The 14290-nt window shown below is 51.9% G+C and overlaps 5 protein-coding genes across 5 annotated transcripts; 2 read left to right on the forward strand and 3 right to left on the reverse strand.

Annotated features, from left to right (window-relative positions):
• Positions 1-119: 119 nt before the first annotated feature.
• JCM6883_006418 (MDR family MFS transporter) lies at positions 120-2684 on the reverse strand (the record flags this gene model as incomplete). Its single annotated transcript, XM_076631797.1, has 12 exons — positions 120-276; positions 343-559; positions 632-704; positions 768-870; positions 933-1041; positions 1115-1337; positions 1412-1589; positions 1661-1700; positions 1779-1871; positions 1956-2162; positions 2228-2327; positions 2385-2684. 12 exons carry the CDS (start codon positions 2682-2684, stop codon positions 120-122), a joined length of 1800 nt encoding a protein of 599 aa, XP_076488133.1.
• Positions 2685-3062: 378 nt separating this feature from the next.
• SRP101 (signal recognition particle receptor subunit alpha) lies at positions 3063-5824 on the reverse strand (the record flags this gene model as incomplete). Its single annotated transcript, XM_076631798.1, has 9 exons — positions 3063-3191; positions 3282-3303; positions 3428-3612; positions 3696-3781; positions 3860-4815; positions 4907-5078; positions 5145-5226; positions 5318-5738; positions 5802-5824. The coding sequence occupies 9 exons, from the start codon at positions 5822-5824 to the stop codon at positions 3063-3065; spliced, it is 2076 nt and encodes a 691-aa protein (XP_076488134.1).
• A 255-nt stretch (positions 5825-6079) lies between these two features.
• BMT2 (25S rRNA (adenine2142-N1)-methyltransferase) lies at positions 6080-7666 on the forward strand (the record flags this gene model as incomplete). Its single annotated transcript, XM_076631799.1, has 5 exons — positions 6080-6104; positions 6188-6597; positions 6670-6709; positions 6783-6953; positions 7026-7666. 5 exons carry the CDS (start codon positions 6080-6082, stop codon positions 7664-7666), a joined length of 1287 nt encoding a protein of 428 aa, XP_076488135.1.
• A 213-nt stretch (positions 7667-7879) lies between these two features.
• On the reverse strand, positions 7880-9745 carry JCM6883_006421 (uncharacterized protein; the record flags this gene model as incomplete). The annotated part of the gene is made up of 5 exons (XM_076631800.1): positions 7880-8539; positions 8612-9143; positions 9208-9292; positions 9366-9508; positions 9567-9745. 5 exons carry the CDS (start codon positions 9743-9745, stop codon positions 7880-7882), a joined length of 1599 nt encoding a protein of 532 aa, XP_076488136.1.
• Positions 9746-11043: 1298 nt separating this feature from the next.
• BRF1 (transcription factor TFIIIB subunit BRF1) lies at positions 11044-14085 on the forward strand (the record flags this gene model as incomplete). Its single annotated transcript, XM_076631801.1, has 6 exons — positions 11044-11221; positions 11338-11409; positions 11489-11694; positions 11761-13417; positions 13479-13528; positions 13606-14085. The coding sequence occupies 6 exons, from the start codon at positions 11044-11046 to the stop codon at positions 14083-14085; spliced, it is 2643 nt and encodes an 880-aa protein (XP_076488137.1).
• Between the last annotated feature and the right edge of the window lie 205 nt (positions 14086-14290).

Genomic DNA, 14290 nt, shown 5'->3' on the forward strand with positions numbered 1-14290 from the left:
CCCGGGTCATCAGTAGCCAAGCTGGAATGAGGTCAAAAGGTATTCCAACGACGATCAAACGATGAGCCATGCGATACAGTACAGAAGATGTTACAGATGCGTCGATAAGTCTATGATGCTCAACCTTGAACCGATTCTTCGTCGGTCTTCGATTCGATCTTTTTGGGTTCTTTCTCGATTTTCTTCCACCTGATGCCAAAGAATGCGATGAAACCGTATGCTGCTATCACGGCTGATGTGAGGAAGACTTTGAACAACGAATCTTCGGCGACACGACTGCGAAAAAAGACGGGTTAGAGTAAGTCTTCTCTGGAGAAGAAGCGAGCTCTAGAGAGGACTCACATGACAGCAGGCAAATACTGCGCCTCGACAACGTTCCTGAACTCACTAACTCCCGACTCGACTACCCTGACTGCATCGATTCCGGGGATTTGTGAAACTCCGTTCTTGAACGAATTTTGATAGATCGCTTCACTCGCAGAGACGGCCACTGTCGCTGACCAGATCTGAAAGAAGCAGACAAGAGCGGACGCTTTGGGTCGATCTTCGGGTTTCGCCACTGCAGTCAAAGATTCCTCAGCTCAGCGCGTCGTTCAGAGAAGAGAGGGAAAGACTTGATCGCGGAACTTACAAACTTGAGACCCGATGAAGGACAGCATGTACAGCGCTCCCATTCCTGATCCTGCGATCATCTGGAATCCAACCTGTCCAAGCGAGCGTTTGTCAGAGACTTGCGGGAGCGAATCAATTGAGAATCGAGGACTAACCCATTTTCCAGTCGAAGTCGAGTCAGTCATGGTCGAGAACAGCCCAGCTCCGATCGAGGTGAGAGCGAGTCCGTAAGCCATCGGGTAATGCCAATTACCGAACCTGAAAATATCAGGAATGGAGTCAGTAGGGTCGTCCTGATTCGGAAGAGAGAAAGCTCTCACCTGGAACAGACCCAACCAGCCGCGATTCCCGACGACATGTTGAGTAAGATGATGGGAAGCATTTGAACTCCGGATCGGAGAGGGGAAGACCCTTGGACGGTTTGAAAGTCTGCGAAGGAGGACGACGACGATGATCAGCACTCTACTTGCGATGACAAGCCGTGTGAGGACACGAGACGTACAGATAGGAATAAAGTAAATAAGAGAGTAGAATGTGACACCGCAAGCGAATTGCGGCCCCAGCGATAAAATACCTAGGTCGCGGGAACGGAGGAGGCGGATCGAAATGGAGGATCTTTCGCCGAGCCAAGCTTCAAAGGCGATGAAGACGGTGAAGATGAGGACGAAACCGACAAGAAGCCCAATTATAGTGCTCGAGTCCCACGCATCCGAAATTCCTCCCCGCTGAGATAAGAAGAATCCGGTATCAATCAGCGCGGAGACTCGACTTCTAGACGGAAGAGATCGTCACAACTCACTTGTAGAGCGAGCAATAGGCAAATAGTCGATCCGATGAGCAGGGCAGCTCCGATCCAATCCATTTGTCGTAGTCGCTCCTTGACTGAATGCTGTTGAGGAATGCGAGGCGGGTCGCAGAAGAAGAAGATAGCTGCCAATACGAGCGGAGCAGGGATGAGGCAAATCCAGAAGCACCACCTACATCCGGGATTCACGTAGAAGGGTTCTCAGTTTTCTTTCGGAAAGTTGTGTTACTAGCGGCAACTCACCTCCATCCGATCTCACTCAGCGCTCCTCCGATCAACGGCCCTAGAGGATAAATGGATTCAGATCCCGAACGACGGTGACTTGCTCGGGGCGAGAGCGAAGAAAGGGATTTCAACTGACCTATCACCGTCCCGCTGCCGTAGCAAGCGTTCATTAAAGAGGTAAATATGGCTTGTAATCGCATAGGAAGCGTGTTGGCGGCAATCGACAAAACTGTCACGTACGAATGGCAGGGTCAATATTGAGGGAGAAGAGGAGGGAAAGAGAGAGAGAGAGAGACCGGCAGCAAAAACTTACTACCCAGGAACAGTCCAGCGTATCCAAGACCTTGAACCGCACGCCCGGCGATGAAAGTAGGGGAATTGTGCGACAAAGCGCAAATCAAAGTTCCGAGTTCGAAAATCGAAAATGCCGTGAGGAACGCATACTTCTGCGGGAAGAATTGAAAGGATCTTCCGAAGAGCGGTTGGAATGAGCAGCATGTAAGGAGGTATGCGGAACCATCTATAAAGTGAGCAAGATGCAATCAGTACACTTCTTGAAGAAATTGGAGCGAAAACAAAACTGACACCATCCAATGTCTTGCAGAGCGCCGAATTCGTTCGAAATTGAGGGAGTGGCAGACACGACGATAGTCTGCTCTAGTCCGACGAGGAACTCGACGAGAAGCTGTTCAACGAGGGTCAGTTTTTGTGCGAGAATGGAGTGAGATCTCGTAAGACTCACCATGGCGACCATGAGCAGAACTAGCCTGAATCCAGTCAGCGGCTTCTTTCCTGACTCGTCAGTCCCTACATCATTCGACAAAGTATCCTTTTCTATCTTTTCTTCAACATTGATTGAACCTCCAGTACGCTCGGCCGCAGGAGTTCCAACTACGGTCGAGTCTGTGCCCGAGTTCCTTCGTGTCCGCGACTTGACCGCTGCGAGTTCTAGTTCAGCGAGTCCAGGTCGGTGAGAAGAATCATCCCCTTGCAATTGAGGCGGAAGTCCTCGATCGACCTCAATCGGATTCGACGGCGACATTTCAGATGTCGTTTGGAAGTTCGGTAGCTCGAAAGTGAGCTTGCGCGAAAGGAGTGTGTTGGCTGGAGAAGCAAGAGACGCAAACTTGACGTTTTCGCGGGAGAATTCGCGCGGCTCCCGTCGGCTTTCGACGCCTCGTTCCGAAACGGCCGGAGAAGACCAAGCGAACTGCTGTGCTCGCTAACCGACAATGTGCGAGGCGAACACTGCCGCAAGCGACAGAATCGAGACGGGAAGGCCTCCGTTGAAAGCTCTTCGAAAAACGAAAAGCGAGTCTTGGTTTTGCCAATTTTCTCGATATCACCAAGGATTCCATGCGTTGCCCTGAGGCGCTACCTAGCCTCGATATCAGGACGCCACATACTGTAAGAACCCTCCTCAGTCTTGCAAGAGAGCTTGGACGATGTGATTGACCCTCAACATCCTCAAATCTGAGTAAGTTTGACCACACCCGACGAAATAGATTGGTTGTCCAGTCGTGTAGGTCATTGACAACGCAGCTCCGACCTAGAGAATGAACGATGCCTTCAGAATTAGTACGAGTCGGACCAAGGCAGACCGACAAAGGAGGGAGGAGCTCGGGAGAAAAGAGCTCACTTTGTCGTCTATTGTATCGAACCTTTCCGCACAAAGTTTCGGGGAAATATCGTCAGTACTTGGACATCAGGAGGCGTAGCGAAGGGGAAGAGCAGAGGAGCAGAAAGGCGGTCGCTCGGCAAAGAGCGAGAGGAGGGAGAGCTCACTTGGTCAGAATCATTCCGTCGATTCCTCGGGCTTGTTTACGTTCTCCGCCTGCTCCAGATCCATTTGCAGCCGTCGAAAAGTCTTTGAGACTTCTGTCGAACTTAGTCAATTGATCGACTGCTTCGTTTCCGACTAGAGCTTCGCCGACGAAGATAATCTTGTCAGGTTGATTGACAGTGACCAACTGTGATTGTCATCGAGTAGTCACCTCTCGTTAGCGCTAAGAACCACGAAGAATGGATGAGAGTGAGAAGTCAGAAAACTCGCCTTGGCTAATGCTCGCATCAGTGGCTCGTTGTCTTGCATCCTCCCAGCCGTGTCGATCAATACGATGTCAAAGCCGTTCGATTTGGCTGAGCAAGCATGGGAAGAGCGAGCAGAATCAGTCAGCTCGCTTCATCAATCGGAGAGTGCGAAAAAGAGAGACTCGCCATAGCTCAAGGCATCCTTGGCGATTCCGGCCGCATCTTTCCCATAACCTTTCTCGAATAACTCGACTTTGCCTTTCCCTTTCTCGGCGTCTGCCCCTCCAATTTCTTGATCCAGTTTCCCTAAATTGTTGACGTGAATCCTCAATTGTTCGACCGCTCCGCTCCTGAACGTATCGCAAGCGGCGATCAAAACCCTCATCTTGTTCTGCAACAACCAGAATGCGACTTTGCTCAGATTTGTCGATTTCCCGACTCCGTTGACGCCGACGAACGTCATCGAGTAAGGGTCTCCCGAGTCTGAAGCAGCTGCTGAGCTCCTCGTGTTGATCGTACGGTTCGAGGTGGTCGTCGAAGAACGTTTTCGGGTGATTTCGAGCAAAAGATCGGTTGAAGTTTTCGGGGTCAAAACTTTCGTTAAACTTTCGAGTAACGCCGCTTTCACTTCTTTTCGAACTCCACTACCTCGAGTCCAGCCTGATGACTTGAGAGGCTTGCCTTCGAGCGACAGCCCGATCGATTCGACGAGAGAGGCGGCGATCGGAGATGCGACGTTCTTCGCCGTCAAGTGAGATTGAGTTTGTTGAAGTATCGGAGCAAGGTCTGCCTTGGTGAGTACCTTTGACGAGGATGATGAAGAGCTCGATAGATTGAGGCGGGAGAAGAAGGAAGAGAAACTAGAGGAGGCGGTAGAAGTCGATGTGACCGGCTCGTCGTCTTCCGAATCCGATGAACCTTCGGCGACTGAATAGTCTGCGACTTCGTACATTCCCGATTCATCGCGGGTCCCGAGAGCTTCTTTCGAGACGAGGTTCGAGGTGTCCGCGTTTGTAGACTCTTCCGGCGGCGAAGAGGAAGAGTAATCGTAGGCTGCGAGGTCGGCAGCAGACAGAGAAGAATCCGCCCACTTCGTAGCGGTCTTGGTCGGTCGTTTGGGCTTTGCTGGAGAAGCGTCCGATCTACTCGGTAGAGTGAAAGAGTTTTGCAAGCGAGTCAGTCGATTTGCACTTTACGTATTCGCGATTGGAAGAAGGAAGAAGAGAAACGGACTCGGATCCTGCGTTGCTATCCGTATCGGTGCCACTCCCCGCACCTCTCTTGCTATTCCCCTTCGAGGCTCTGCTCGCAGCTTTTTGACGGGCTTTCAGCGCTGCGATGTTTCGAGCTATCGTTTGTGCGTTGGGCTCTTCACCGTTTCCTGCTTCCAGTCTCGATGAAGGCGCTATGGCATAAACAGGGTCAACGCAAAGATTGGCAGTACGAGACAGATGAAAGACCGTGTACATACTTTCAGGCGGAGTCGGCTCGGCAGATATATCGTTCGCGCTCTCAACAGCAAGGGAGGAACTTCTAGGTTTCAGCTTCTTACTCTGTTAATGAGAAGGAGAGCATTTCGTAATGAGCGGAGGGGTTCAGCGTTCTGATCGGAAAGGAATAGAGGGGAAATCGAAGCTCGCTCACCTTCAATGACTCTTCGCCTTCAAGCTCTTTCAGCAATTTGTCGAAACTATCGTCCCATCCATTCCATGCGAACCCCTGAGCGCCCGGTGGGCTCATCCTCCCGCTTGACATTTCCTCCTTCAAACTTTCGACCTTCAAGCCCTGAGTTTTGACGAAACTCTTCTTCGCTTTCTCGAGTAGCTCATTTGGATACGACAGGTTGAGAATGCGTTGATAGGACACGACAAAGACGAGGGCGAGTGGGAGAGAGTTCTCGAACGAGTAGAGTAAAGTCGATTGATCCGAATCGAATCGGGAGATGCTACTCGAGCTAGTGGAAGTCGTCGCTCGTTGTTCGATGAGTGCTTCACGAATTAGGGAATCTAGCGGAGGTCGTGACGGCGTGAATGAACGCGACCACAAGACGAGTCCTCCAGGAGTTCTGCGTGAGGGACGGGGAAAGTGAGTAAGGAGCTTCGCGTTTATAGTAAGACGACAAGCCTACAGGATTGTGAAATGATCCAACATCGCAATAGGAGAGTGTGGAGAAGAAGGGAAGAGGAAACGAACGTCCGAAGATCAGCAGATCTTCCCTTTCTGCACTTCTCACGAATTACCCTATCCCGACCTGGGCTAGCCTGTTCAACAAATACACACTGCGATCCGACACCGCTAGCACCAGACACCTCGTCATCCGAAGCAGAAGACACTTTTCTCATCTCTAAACTTTTCGGTCTTCGACTTTCAAGCAGAGTCACAGAGTACTCTCGACCAGTCTTCAGAATGCCCCACACGAACAACGCCTATGGTGAGCTGCCTCTCTCAGATCTCCTCTAGGTCTCCTTTCTTCGCCTTGATCTCAGATTCTGACTTTTTTCTTGCTTTCGACAGCGGTCGATCGGAAAGCGTCTCGAAGCAAGAACAAGCCAGCGTTTCTCTCAAAGAAGAAGAAGAGCGCAACCTCGACCGGTGACTCGACATCTCGAGAGGATCAAACAGAGTTGATTCGCCAGTTTCACGCACTCGAGAAGCAACTCAAAGCTCCTCAGACGACCGAGGAAGAGAAAGTAGAGATCAGGAGACGACAGGAAGAGTTGGGAGGATTGGAGACTTACCAGAAAGCGAGTTTACACGGAGCGGACAAGCTCAGAGGCGGAGAGACGTCGAAATGGCTCATCAAACAGCTCAAGCAGTACAAGGTTGGACTCGATACTACAGAAGCGAAAGGGAAAGAAAAGGTTGAGCCGACGATCTTGGAAGATGGAACGAAAGTTTGGCCAAAGCCGAAAGAACGCAGAAAAGTAAGAAAACCTGCTCAATACCATCCGGTCACGCTGCGCGCATGGCTGATCGATTTATGTCTGTTTTAAAAGTTGAAGCTGCTCGACGTTGGTGCGATTGCTGGAACTGCTTGTGAGATCTTTCTCCCTCTTCTTCCTTGGTCAATTGAAGCTCATGCTCAGCCTCTTCTCACTGCACTCGATAGATGCTTCCGAATCATGGATCGACACGACATCGATCGACCTCAACCCTCAGGCTCCTCACGTTATCAAGTCGAACTTTTTCGAATTCCCTTCTCCCGATCAAGAGGAAGAGCTGTTCGACGTAGTTTCGCTATCACTCGTCATGAATTTTGAGGGTAGTCTCATCAATCGAGGTAGGCTTTTCCTCACTTGTTCGTCCCGGTATCGGTCGGCTCAAGCTCACTCGGTCGCTCAATGCTTGTTAGGCCACTTCCTCCTACACGCGCACTCTTACCTCAAACGAGCTTCTCCCGGTTACCTCTACATTGTCCTCCCTCTCCCCTGTCTTACAAACTCTCGATACCTCACCCATCAACATTTCCGTTCGATCCTCGCCTCGACAAATTGGGAAGTCGTAGGTCAACATGATTCGGCTAAGCTTTCTTATTGGTTCTTACGCGAGACCGACAAGACGGAGGGCGCAGGAAGGCGTGGGGACGGAAAAGTATGGAAGCGGGAAGAGCTACGGAAGGGAGTCGCGCCGAGGAACAATTTCTGTATCGTCGTCAAGCCGGAGGAACCAGTCGAGAAGGGAGTCGAGGAGGAACAGGAGAAGGAAGTGACGGGAGAAGAAGAGTCGCAGGATTCTCGCCCAGCAGACGAAAAGGTCTCCAAGTCGAGTCGGAAGAAGAAAGGAGGAAATCAAGCAGTGGACGTGAAAGAAGTGAAGCAGAACGGCCCTGCAGGCGGGAACAAGAAGAGGAAGGCTGAAGACGAGGAGGGAGGGCCTACAAGGGAGGGGGACGCTGAGAAGGGCTCGGACGGGGACGGCGAGGATCAACAAAAGAAGAAGAAAGCGAAAAAGTCTAAACCTATCAAAGGGAAAAAGATTGTCTTTGACGAGTAATCGTACGTGTACATGGGTAGATTGTTGTCATCGGTTGAGAGCGCAACGGAGGTGAGCGATACGCTACATGGGCTTTTTCCCGCTCTCCAAGATCGACGTCGAGCAGTCCAAGATCTCTTACGCTGCTAACATTCGAGCTATGAGTGACAACATGAGATGAAGAAGGACAGTGACAAGTGATACAGGCTGAGATCATTTAAGCAGAACTACATTCTATCGAATCGCGGTACCGGTCATTCCTCTCGGTTTCCCCTTTTCAGCTCTCAGTTCTTTCTCGTCCACGTCGATGTCGTCTTCGGCGCCATCCTCCTCCCGCACTTCAACCTGGATATCCACCATAACGTGCGATCCAATCCCTGTCTCCGACTCTTCCCTCCGTCTCCCACTCCAACTCTTTCGACTATCGATTGGGTATCCGAGATCGCCTCGGGACCCACTCCTTCCCTTTCCCGTGCAACCTGTCCCAGATCTAGTTCCGCCTCTCAACATTTCTCCGAAACTGACGAAGATTGAATCGTTCACTCTTCCTCCTCCTTTGGCCACGTCGTGATTTGCTGCAGCGGATCCTCCGCTTCTGGCGTGCTTGTCGTTCTTCCATAGCGCGCTCCAACAGCCACTTGACGACTCGGTACCGATTCCACCTCCTTTCTTCTTCTCTAATCTCTTGTCGCTGCTCCGCGCTTCGACAGCTCTGATCACCAGCACAATCGCAACGGGTAATCCCAAACAGCCAAAGGCGTAAAGTGGCGTAAAGATTAAGCCCTCGAAGGTCGGATTATGTCGAAGGGAAGCCGGATGGAGGTAAGCGTAGAGGGATACAACGAAGAAGATCGTTGCGAGTATGGAGAAGGACGTTGCGAGAAAGACGAGGGCCTATCGAAGGGCAAAAGCAAGACTATCAGCAGTAGGTCGGGAGAGAATGAGGGGAGAAGGATGAAAGTTGACCAGCCAGGTGTGATTGAGTTGTTTTGGGGGTCGGGCGGTCGCGACTAACGAAGTTTGATGTAGGTCTCGACTCGTGCGTTTAATCGCTTTTCGGAGTGAAGTAAGGTAGAGGATCGAAGTCGGTGTAAGCCCAAGGAGGACTACGATTGCGCTCACGGCGTAGAAACAGAAAACAGCTTTCCACCATCGAACGAACTTGGCTGTCTGCATCACCAGGAGATCGAGTAGAGGGAGACCGGGCGAAAGGTCGGCGATCGAGAAAGGGTCGTCGGTACTCCACCGCTCCGCTCCGTTCGCGAGGAAGCGCTTGAACTCCATCGCCGTGTTCTGAGATTCGGCGTACCGTCGCCCAGCGATGATTCCGAGAGGCAGGAGAATGGCGAGGTAGATGATCGGTGAGGCGATTCCAGCGAAATTGCAGGCGATTGAGACCAGTTTGGAAGGAGGAGTTCGAGAGGTCGTCTGAAGATGGACGACGTAGCTGGCTGCGATTGACCAAGTCGCAACGGCTCCAGCCACCCATGCGCTACCCCTGTTCCGTCAAGGAAGAGTCAAAAATTGCACCCGAGCGAATCAAAGAACGGAATCTAACGGACCAAACCATGAGAAGAATGTAGCCATAATCCGCTTTCGCGTTGCCGTGGACAAGTTGAATCGTTCGAACGATCAAGAGCTCGAATACTGCATGAGAGACAAGGTTGCGGAGTCAGTAACGTTAACTTTGTCACGTTTGCGAGAGAAATGGAAAACGAACGTGCAACGACAACGACTGCGAGTGGTGACCAGGACAAGGTCGCATGAGGCCGAATGAGAGTGTACTCTGACTGCCATCGATAGAACCAGACGATTCCCTTCCTCCACCGAATCACTTGCGAGATCAAGACCAAGGTTCCAGCACTGTCACCAAGTTTTCAGTTCGGGTCACGCCGCGGAAAGGAGGAAGAGTCGTGCTCACAGACCGTAGAGTGCCGCCAGGAAGTAGAGTTGGTTGGCTGCTGAACGAGGTAAAGTCGGAAGGAGTTGAGCGTCTAGCTCGTCCGACAGCAACGAGTACGGATTTTGGTTTGAATCTGCTGGTCGGTGCGACAGACTATCCAGCAGAGCCGTAGCGAGAGGGCTCAGGTTGAGCTCCATCTCTTGCTGACCTCCCCACGATACAAAGCGTCGAGCCGGGTATGTGTCGGAGAGAGAGGAAACAGCCAGTCTTACGCCGGGGCTAACGATTTAGAAGACCGCTCGAGACTCGACAATTTTCCTTCAGAGACATGACTCTCGATCATGTTTGATCGAAGGAAGCGCGCTACGCCAGAGGCCGTAGAACACTTGAGAGGCACGGTGAAAGCCGACCGAACTTACGGCGAAAAAAAAATATGTTTCGGGAAGGTTGACTCTTCGATCGTGCGTTCCACCTTTACATTCACGATGGTCACTGGACACAAGAGGAAAGTCAACTACAGTCCAGCACATGCGCACCTGGGGAAGATGCGAAAGAAGAGAGCAACTTACGGAGCGGAGAAAAGGCCGTCCAGTCACTCAGTTTGGTGCAGGCTCGGAAAGCCAAGTTTGAGCGCTGCATGCATGTTCGCACGTATGTACGTCGGTCCCATCAGAGCAGCGAGTACACGGGCTCCTGAGACTCGCATGCCAGAGACGATTCGCTCGAGACCGACGAACAGGAGAATCCTGTAAACCCATTTCGCACGGAAGCCTAAGTCTCATACGCTTCCCGGAGCAAGATGTGTCGGAGGGCCGCAGAAGACTCACAGCAAGAGAGGCCAGAGAAGGCAAACAGGCTGCCAGAGTGAGGAGACTCGAAGCTTGTCGTGCGCCCAAGGCGAATCGAAGGTCAAAAGCTGTTCCCACCTATCGGGCCCGGTGAAGTCGACAATGAGGCTATCGGCAACACTTACCATTCACTAGCACAACGCTGTCAAGCCTTGAACGTCCGGGTGGTAGTCTAGAGTGGAGCGACAAGTCGAGATGCGAAGAGGAGATTTAGAAGTCGTTTGTTGTTCTCTGACGGTCCCCCCGGTTTTGTACGCCGCATGGCTTGCTGTTCAGTCTGTCGTAGGATGTAAAAGGTCATCGCTGGGGAGCGAAGTGAGTAGACAGGAGCGGATCCCAATGTTTTTGTTCGGAGGCTTGTTTCTCTTCCTCTTCTACTCCCCACTCCTCCGAAATCGCTCGAAGACGCGTCAGTCATACTCGATAATCGATTAACACTCAACGAGTGCGGTCAGACGCCTCACGCTCATCGAGCCTATCTTCATCCTCTTCGTTCCCGTCTCAACTAAAAACGCAATCCCTCGCTACGCAACACCCTCACGAGCCGACAGTCGCCTACTGCTTGAATCCACGAGACTTCACTTCTCGCTTCCCGCGCTTCTCTCCTCACGCAGCCTCTTCGACTCTTCAATCTCGATTCACTCACAATGATTTGCACTTCATGTGGAGAAGATTCAGTGATGGAGATGGCGGATACCGCTCAAACCGTTTGTACAAAGTGCGGAACGGTCTTGACCGAGAACAACATCGTCTCGGAGGTGACTTTCGGAGAAACTGGATCGGGAGCTGCAATGGTTCAAGGAAGTTACGTTGGTCACGATCAAAGTGAGTTTCTCACTCCAGTGACGAATAATCGAGGCTAGTCAGATACTCTGGTGGCAAGAAGAATGGCTCGTAGCAAGCCGACATGGTGCTGATTTGTTTTCCTCTCCTGATTGCAGCTCGAGCTCGTGCGCCCGCCGGATACCGTCAAGGACAGAGCCAAGAATCACGAGAACAGACTCTCGCAAATGGTATGTTCTGCAGTGAAATCGAGAGGTGGGCCTATCGATTTCCTAACTAATCTTCATCTCTCTCTTTCCTTCCTTGCAGGTCGTCGAAGGATCATCGAACTCGCCCATGGATTGAACCTCGGAGAACACATGCAGAACGTCGCGACTCGATACTTTAACCTCGCAGTCAATTTTGGATTCACGAAAGGTCGGCGAACTCAGTACGTCGCTGCAGCTTGCCTTTACGCGGCGGTACGACAGAACAATGGTACCCAGATGTTGATCGATTTCTCGGATCTGCTCGAGGTGAGTCACTTACCCTCGTTCTCACGCCGAAAAAGCGCTTTCTGACCGAATGAACCGCTTCTCCAGATCAACGTCTTCGTTCTCGGTTCCACCTTTCTCAAACTCAAGAAGGCGCTCTCCATCTCGTGTAGTGTCATCGACCCCGCCATTTACATCACTCGATTTGCGGCACTTCTCGACTTCGGCGACGAAACACAGAAAGTCGCTCTCGACGCGACTCGACTCGTCCATCGCATGGGAAAAGATTGGATGCAGATTGGACGAAGACCATCGGGAATCTGTGGAGCGTGCCTACTCCTCGCTGCTCGAATGAACAACTTTAGAAGGACAATCGAGGAAGTCGTCCAAGTCGTCAAAATCGCCGATGTCACGCTCAGGAAACGACTAGCAGAGTTCAAGGATACGGCGAGTGGAAGTTTGACGATCGAAGATTTCAGGAGTGTCTGGTTGGACGAAACGGCCGATCCTCCAGCCTTCGTCGAAGGGATGAAAAAGGAGGAGAAGAAACGAAAACTCAAGGAGAGGCAAGAACGAGAAGACAGTACGATGACCGATGTTAGTGAGACGGAGAGTGTAGCTGGAGCGAGGGCGTTCAAGGAGTTGGCGGATCGAGCCGCGGAAGAGAACGAAGAGGGGGACAACGGACGGAAACGACCAGCTCAAACTGAGGGAGACATGCTTCCACCTCCGCCTCCGAAATCGAAACCCTCTGCGAAAGCTCTCGGCAAACGCAAGAAGACCGAAAAGAAGACCGAGAAGAAGACGAAGGAGAAGACAGAGAAGAAGACTGAAAAAAAGACCGATAAGAAAACCGACAAACGAGGTCAAAAGAAGTCGGCTCGAGATCGATCAATCTCTCGCCCTCCCGCTCATTTCCCGCTATTGGAACAGATCGCAGCAGAACTAGGCGAAGATCAGCCTCATTGGGGTCCCGACGAACTTCCCACTCCTCCTGGACTCAATCCTCCTCCTCCTCCCAGTCCTCGTCCAGCAGTAAATTCTTCTCCTCAGCTCGTACCTCTTCCCCAGCTTGCCAATCCTTCCGCCGATGCTAGTCCACCCGCCGAAGCCAGTCCTCCCGCCCGAAATAGTCCCCTCCACCAAGCGAGTCCTCCCGTCGAACTTAGTCCTCCAGTCGAAGCTAGTTCTTCGAAGGAAGCTAGTCCGCCCGCTCTCGGTTCTCCTCCCCGGCTCGCTTCTCCGCCTGTACTCGAAGACTCTCCCGCCCCCGCTAGTTCCCCGAATCTTGGCAGTCCTTCAAAACTCGCCTCTCCCCCCGCCCCGGTTAACCCACCCCCTCGAGCCAGTCCACCTCCCGTTGAAGAGCCTCTCGCGATCGAAAACCCTCCCCCGACCGAAGAACCTCCCACCCTCGATGATCCTCTCGAAGTCGATGACACTCCCGAAGTCGATGATACTCCCGCCCTTGACGATCCCTTCGACGATCCTCCCGAGCTCGATGCAGCAGTGACCGCCGAAATCGCTGGACCTCTAGCGAAACTCGCCGACCTCACGAGCGAATTGGATCAACGAGATCAAGAACAACTCCAGAAAGCTCGCGCCTTGACCAACATTTCGAGCGGAGTCGAATTGAACCAAAGCGATCGATTGGACGACCTCGACGAAGACGAGTTGGACGCTTTCATCTTGACGGAAGAAGAAGTAGAAATGAAACGAAGGGTTTGGATGGAGACGAACAAAGAATATTTGAAGGAATTAGCTGGTGAGTTCACTTGTCATGGTCCCCATTTGCGGCCGAACTGATCCTCGGACATTTCCGATAGACAAACAAACCGGTCCCGATGGTGAACTCCGACCTGTCAACAAGAAACCCGTTCGTTCTTCTTTCTTTGACCGCTCTGCTTTGCGCGTCCATCTAGGCTAACTCTCTCCGCTCTCACAAACCTACAGCGAAAACGTGTTCGACCCAAGGATGCGTCAACTGCGACCGGAGAGAGTGCTGCCGATGCGACGAAACAGATGCTCGAAAAGAAAAAGTTTTCGAAAAAGATCAACTACGACGCGATCAAGAGTTTGTTCGACAAGAATGGCTCCGAAGCTGGCTCGACGTACGCTGGATCGGATGGAGAGGAAGGTTCAGATGGCGAGAACATGTTGATCGGACAAAGTTACGGTTCGAAGAGGAAGAAGAGAAAGGGAATTTCGAAGAGGGGAACGCCGATCAGTATCCCGACGCCGACGTTCGGAGCGAGAGCTTCGTCACGCGCTCCGAGTGAACATCCAGCTTCGAGTGTCGTCGGAAGTCCACGAAGAGGCGAGGCAGAAATCGAGGAGGAACCTGAACCTGCCGACGACGACGACAACGACTGGAGGCGTCAGTATGGCTCGACCGGCGGAGATGAATGGGCAGAGGGATACGACGAGCTCTGATGAACGGAACGGACGTCGAATGCGTTCAGGAGGAGAGTACTGTTGTTTTGATTTTCACATTTCCTTTCCATTTCTTTTAATCTGTCTTGCGTTTTTGTTGTCAATAGTACTTGCAGTCCCGTCTCGGTGTACTTCTCATCTCTTTCAACGGTAGCTCATTGTACTTGATGTCGAAAAGTTTGAAGAGACTCGATTTTTCGATTTC

This window comes from Sporobolomyces salmoneus (genome assembly GCF_050403485.1).
Source record: "Sporobolomyces salmoneus JCM6883 DNA, S_salmoneus_JCM6883_v1_ctg20, whole genome shotgun sequence".
Lineage (NCBI taxonomy): Eukaryota > Fungi > Basidiomycota > Microbotryomycetes > Sporidiobolales > Sporidiobolaceae > Sporobolomyces > Sporobolomyces salmoneus.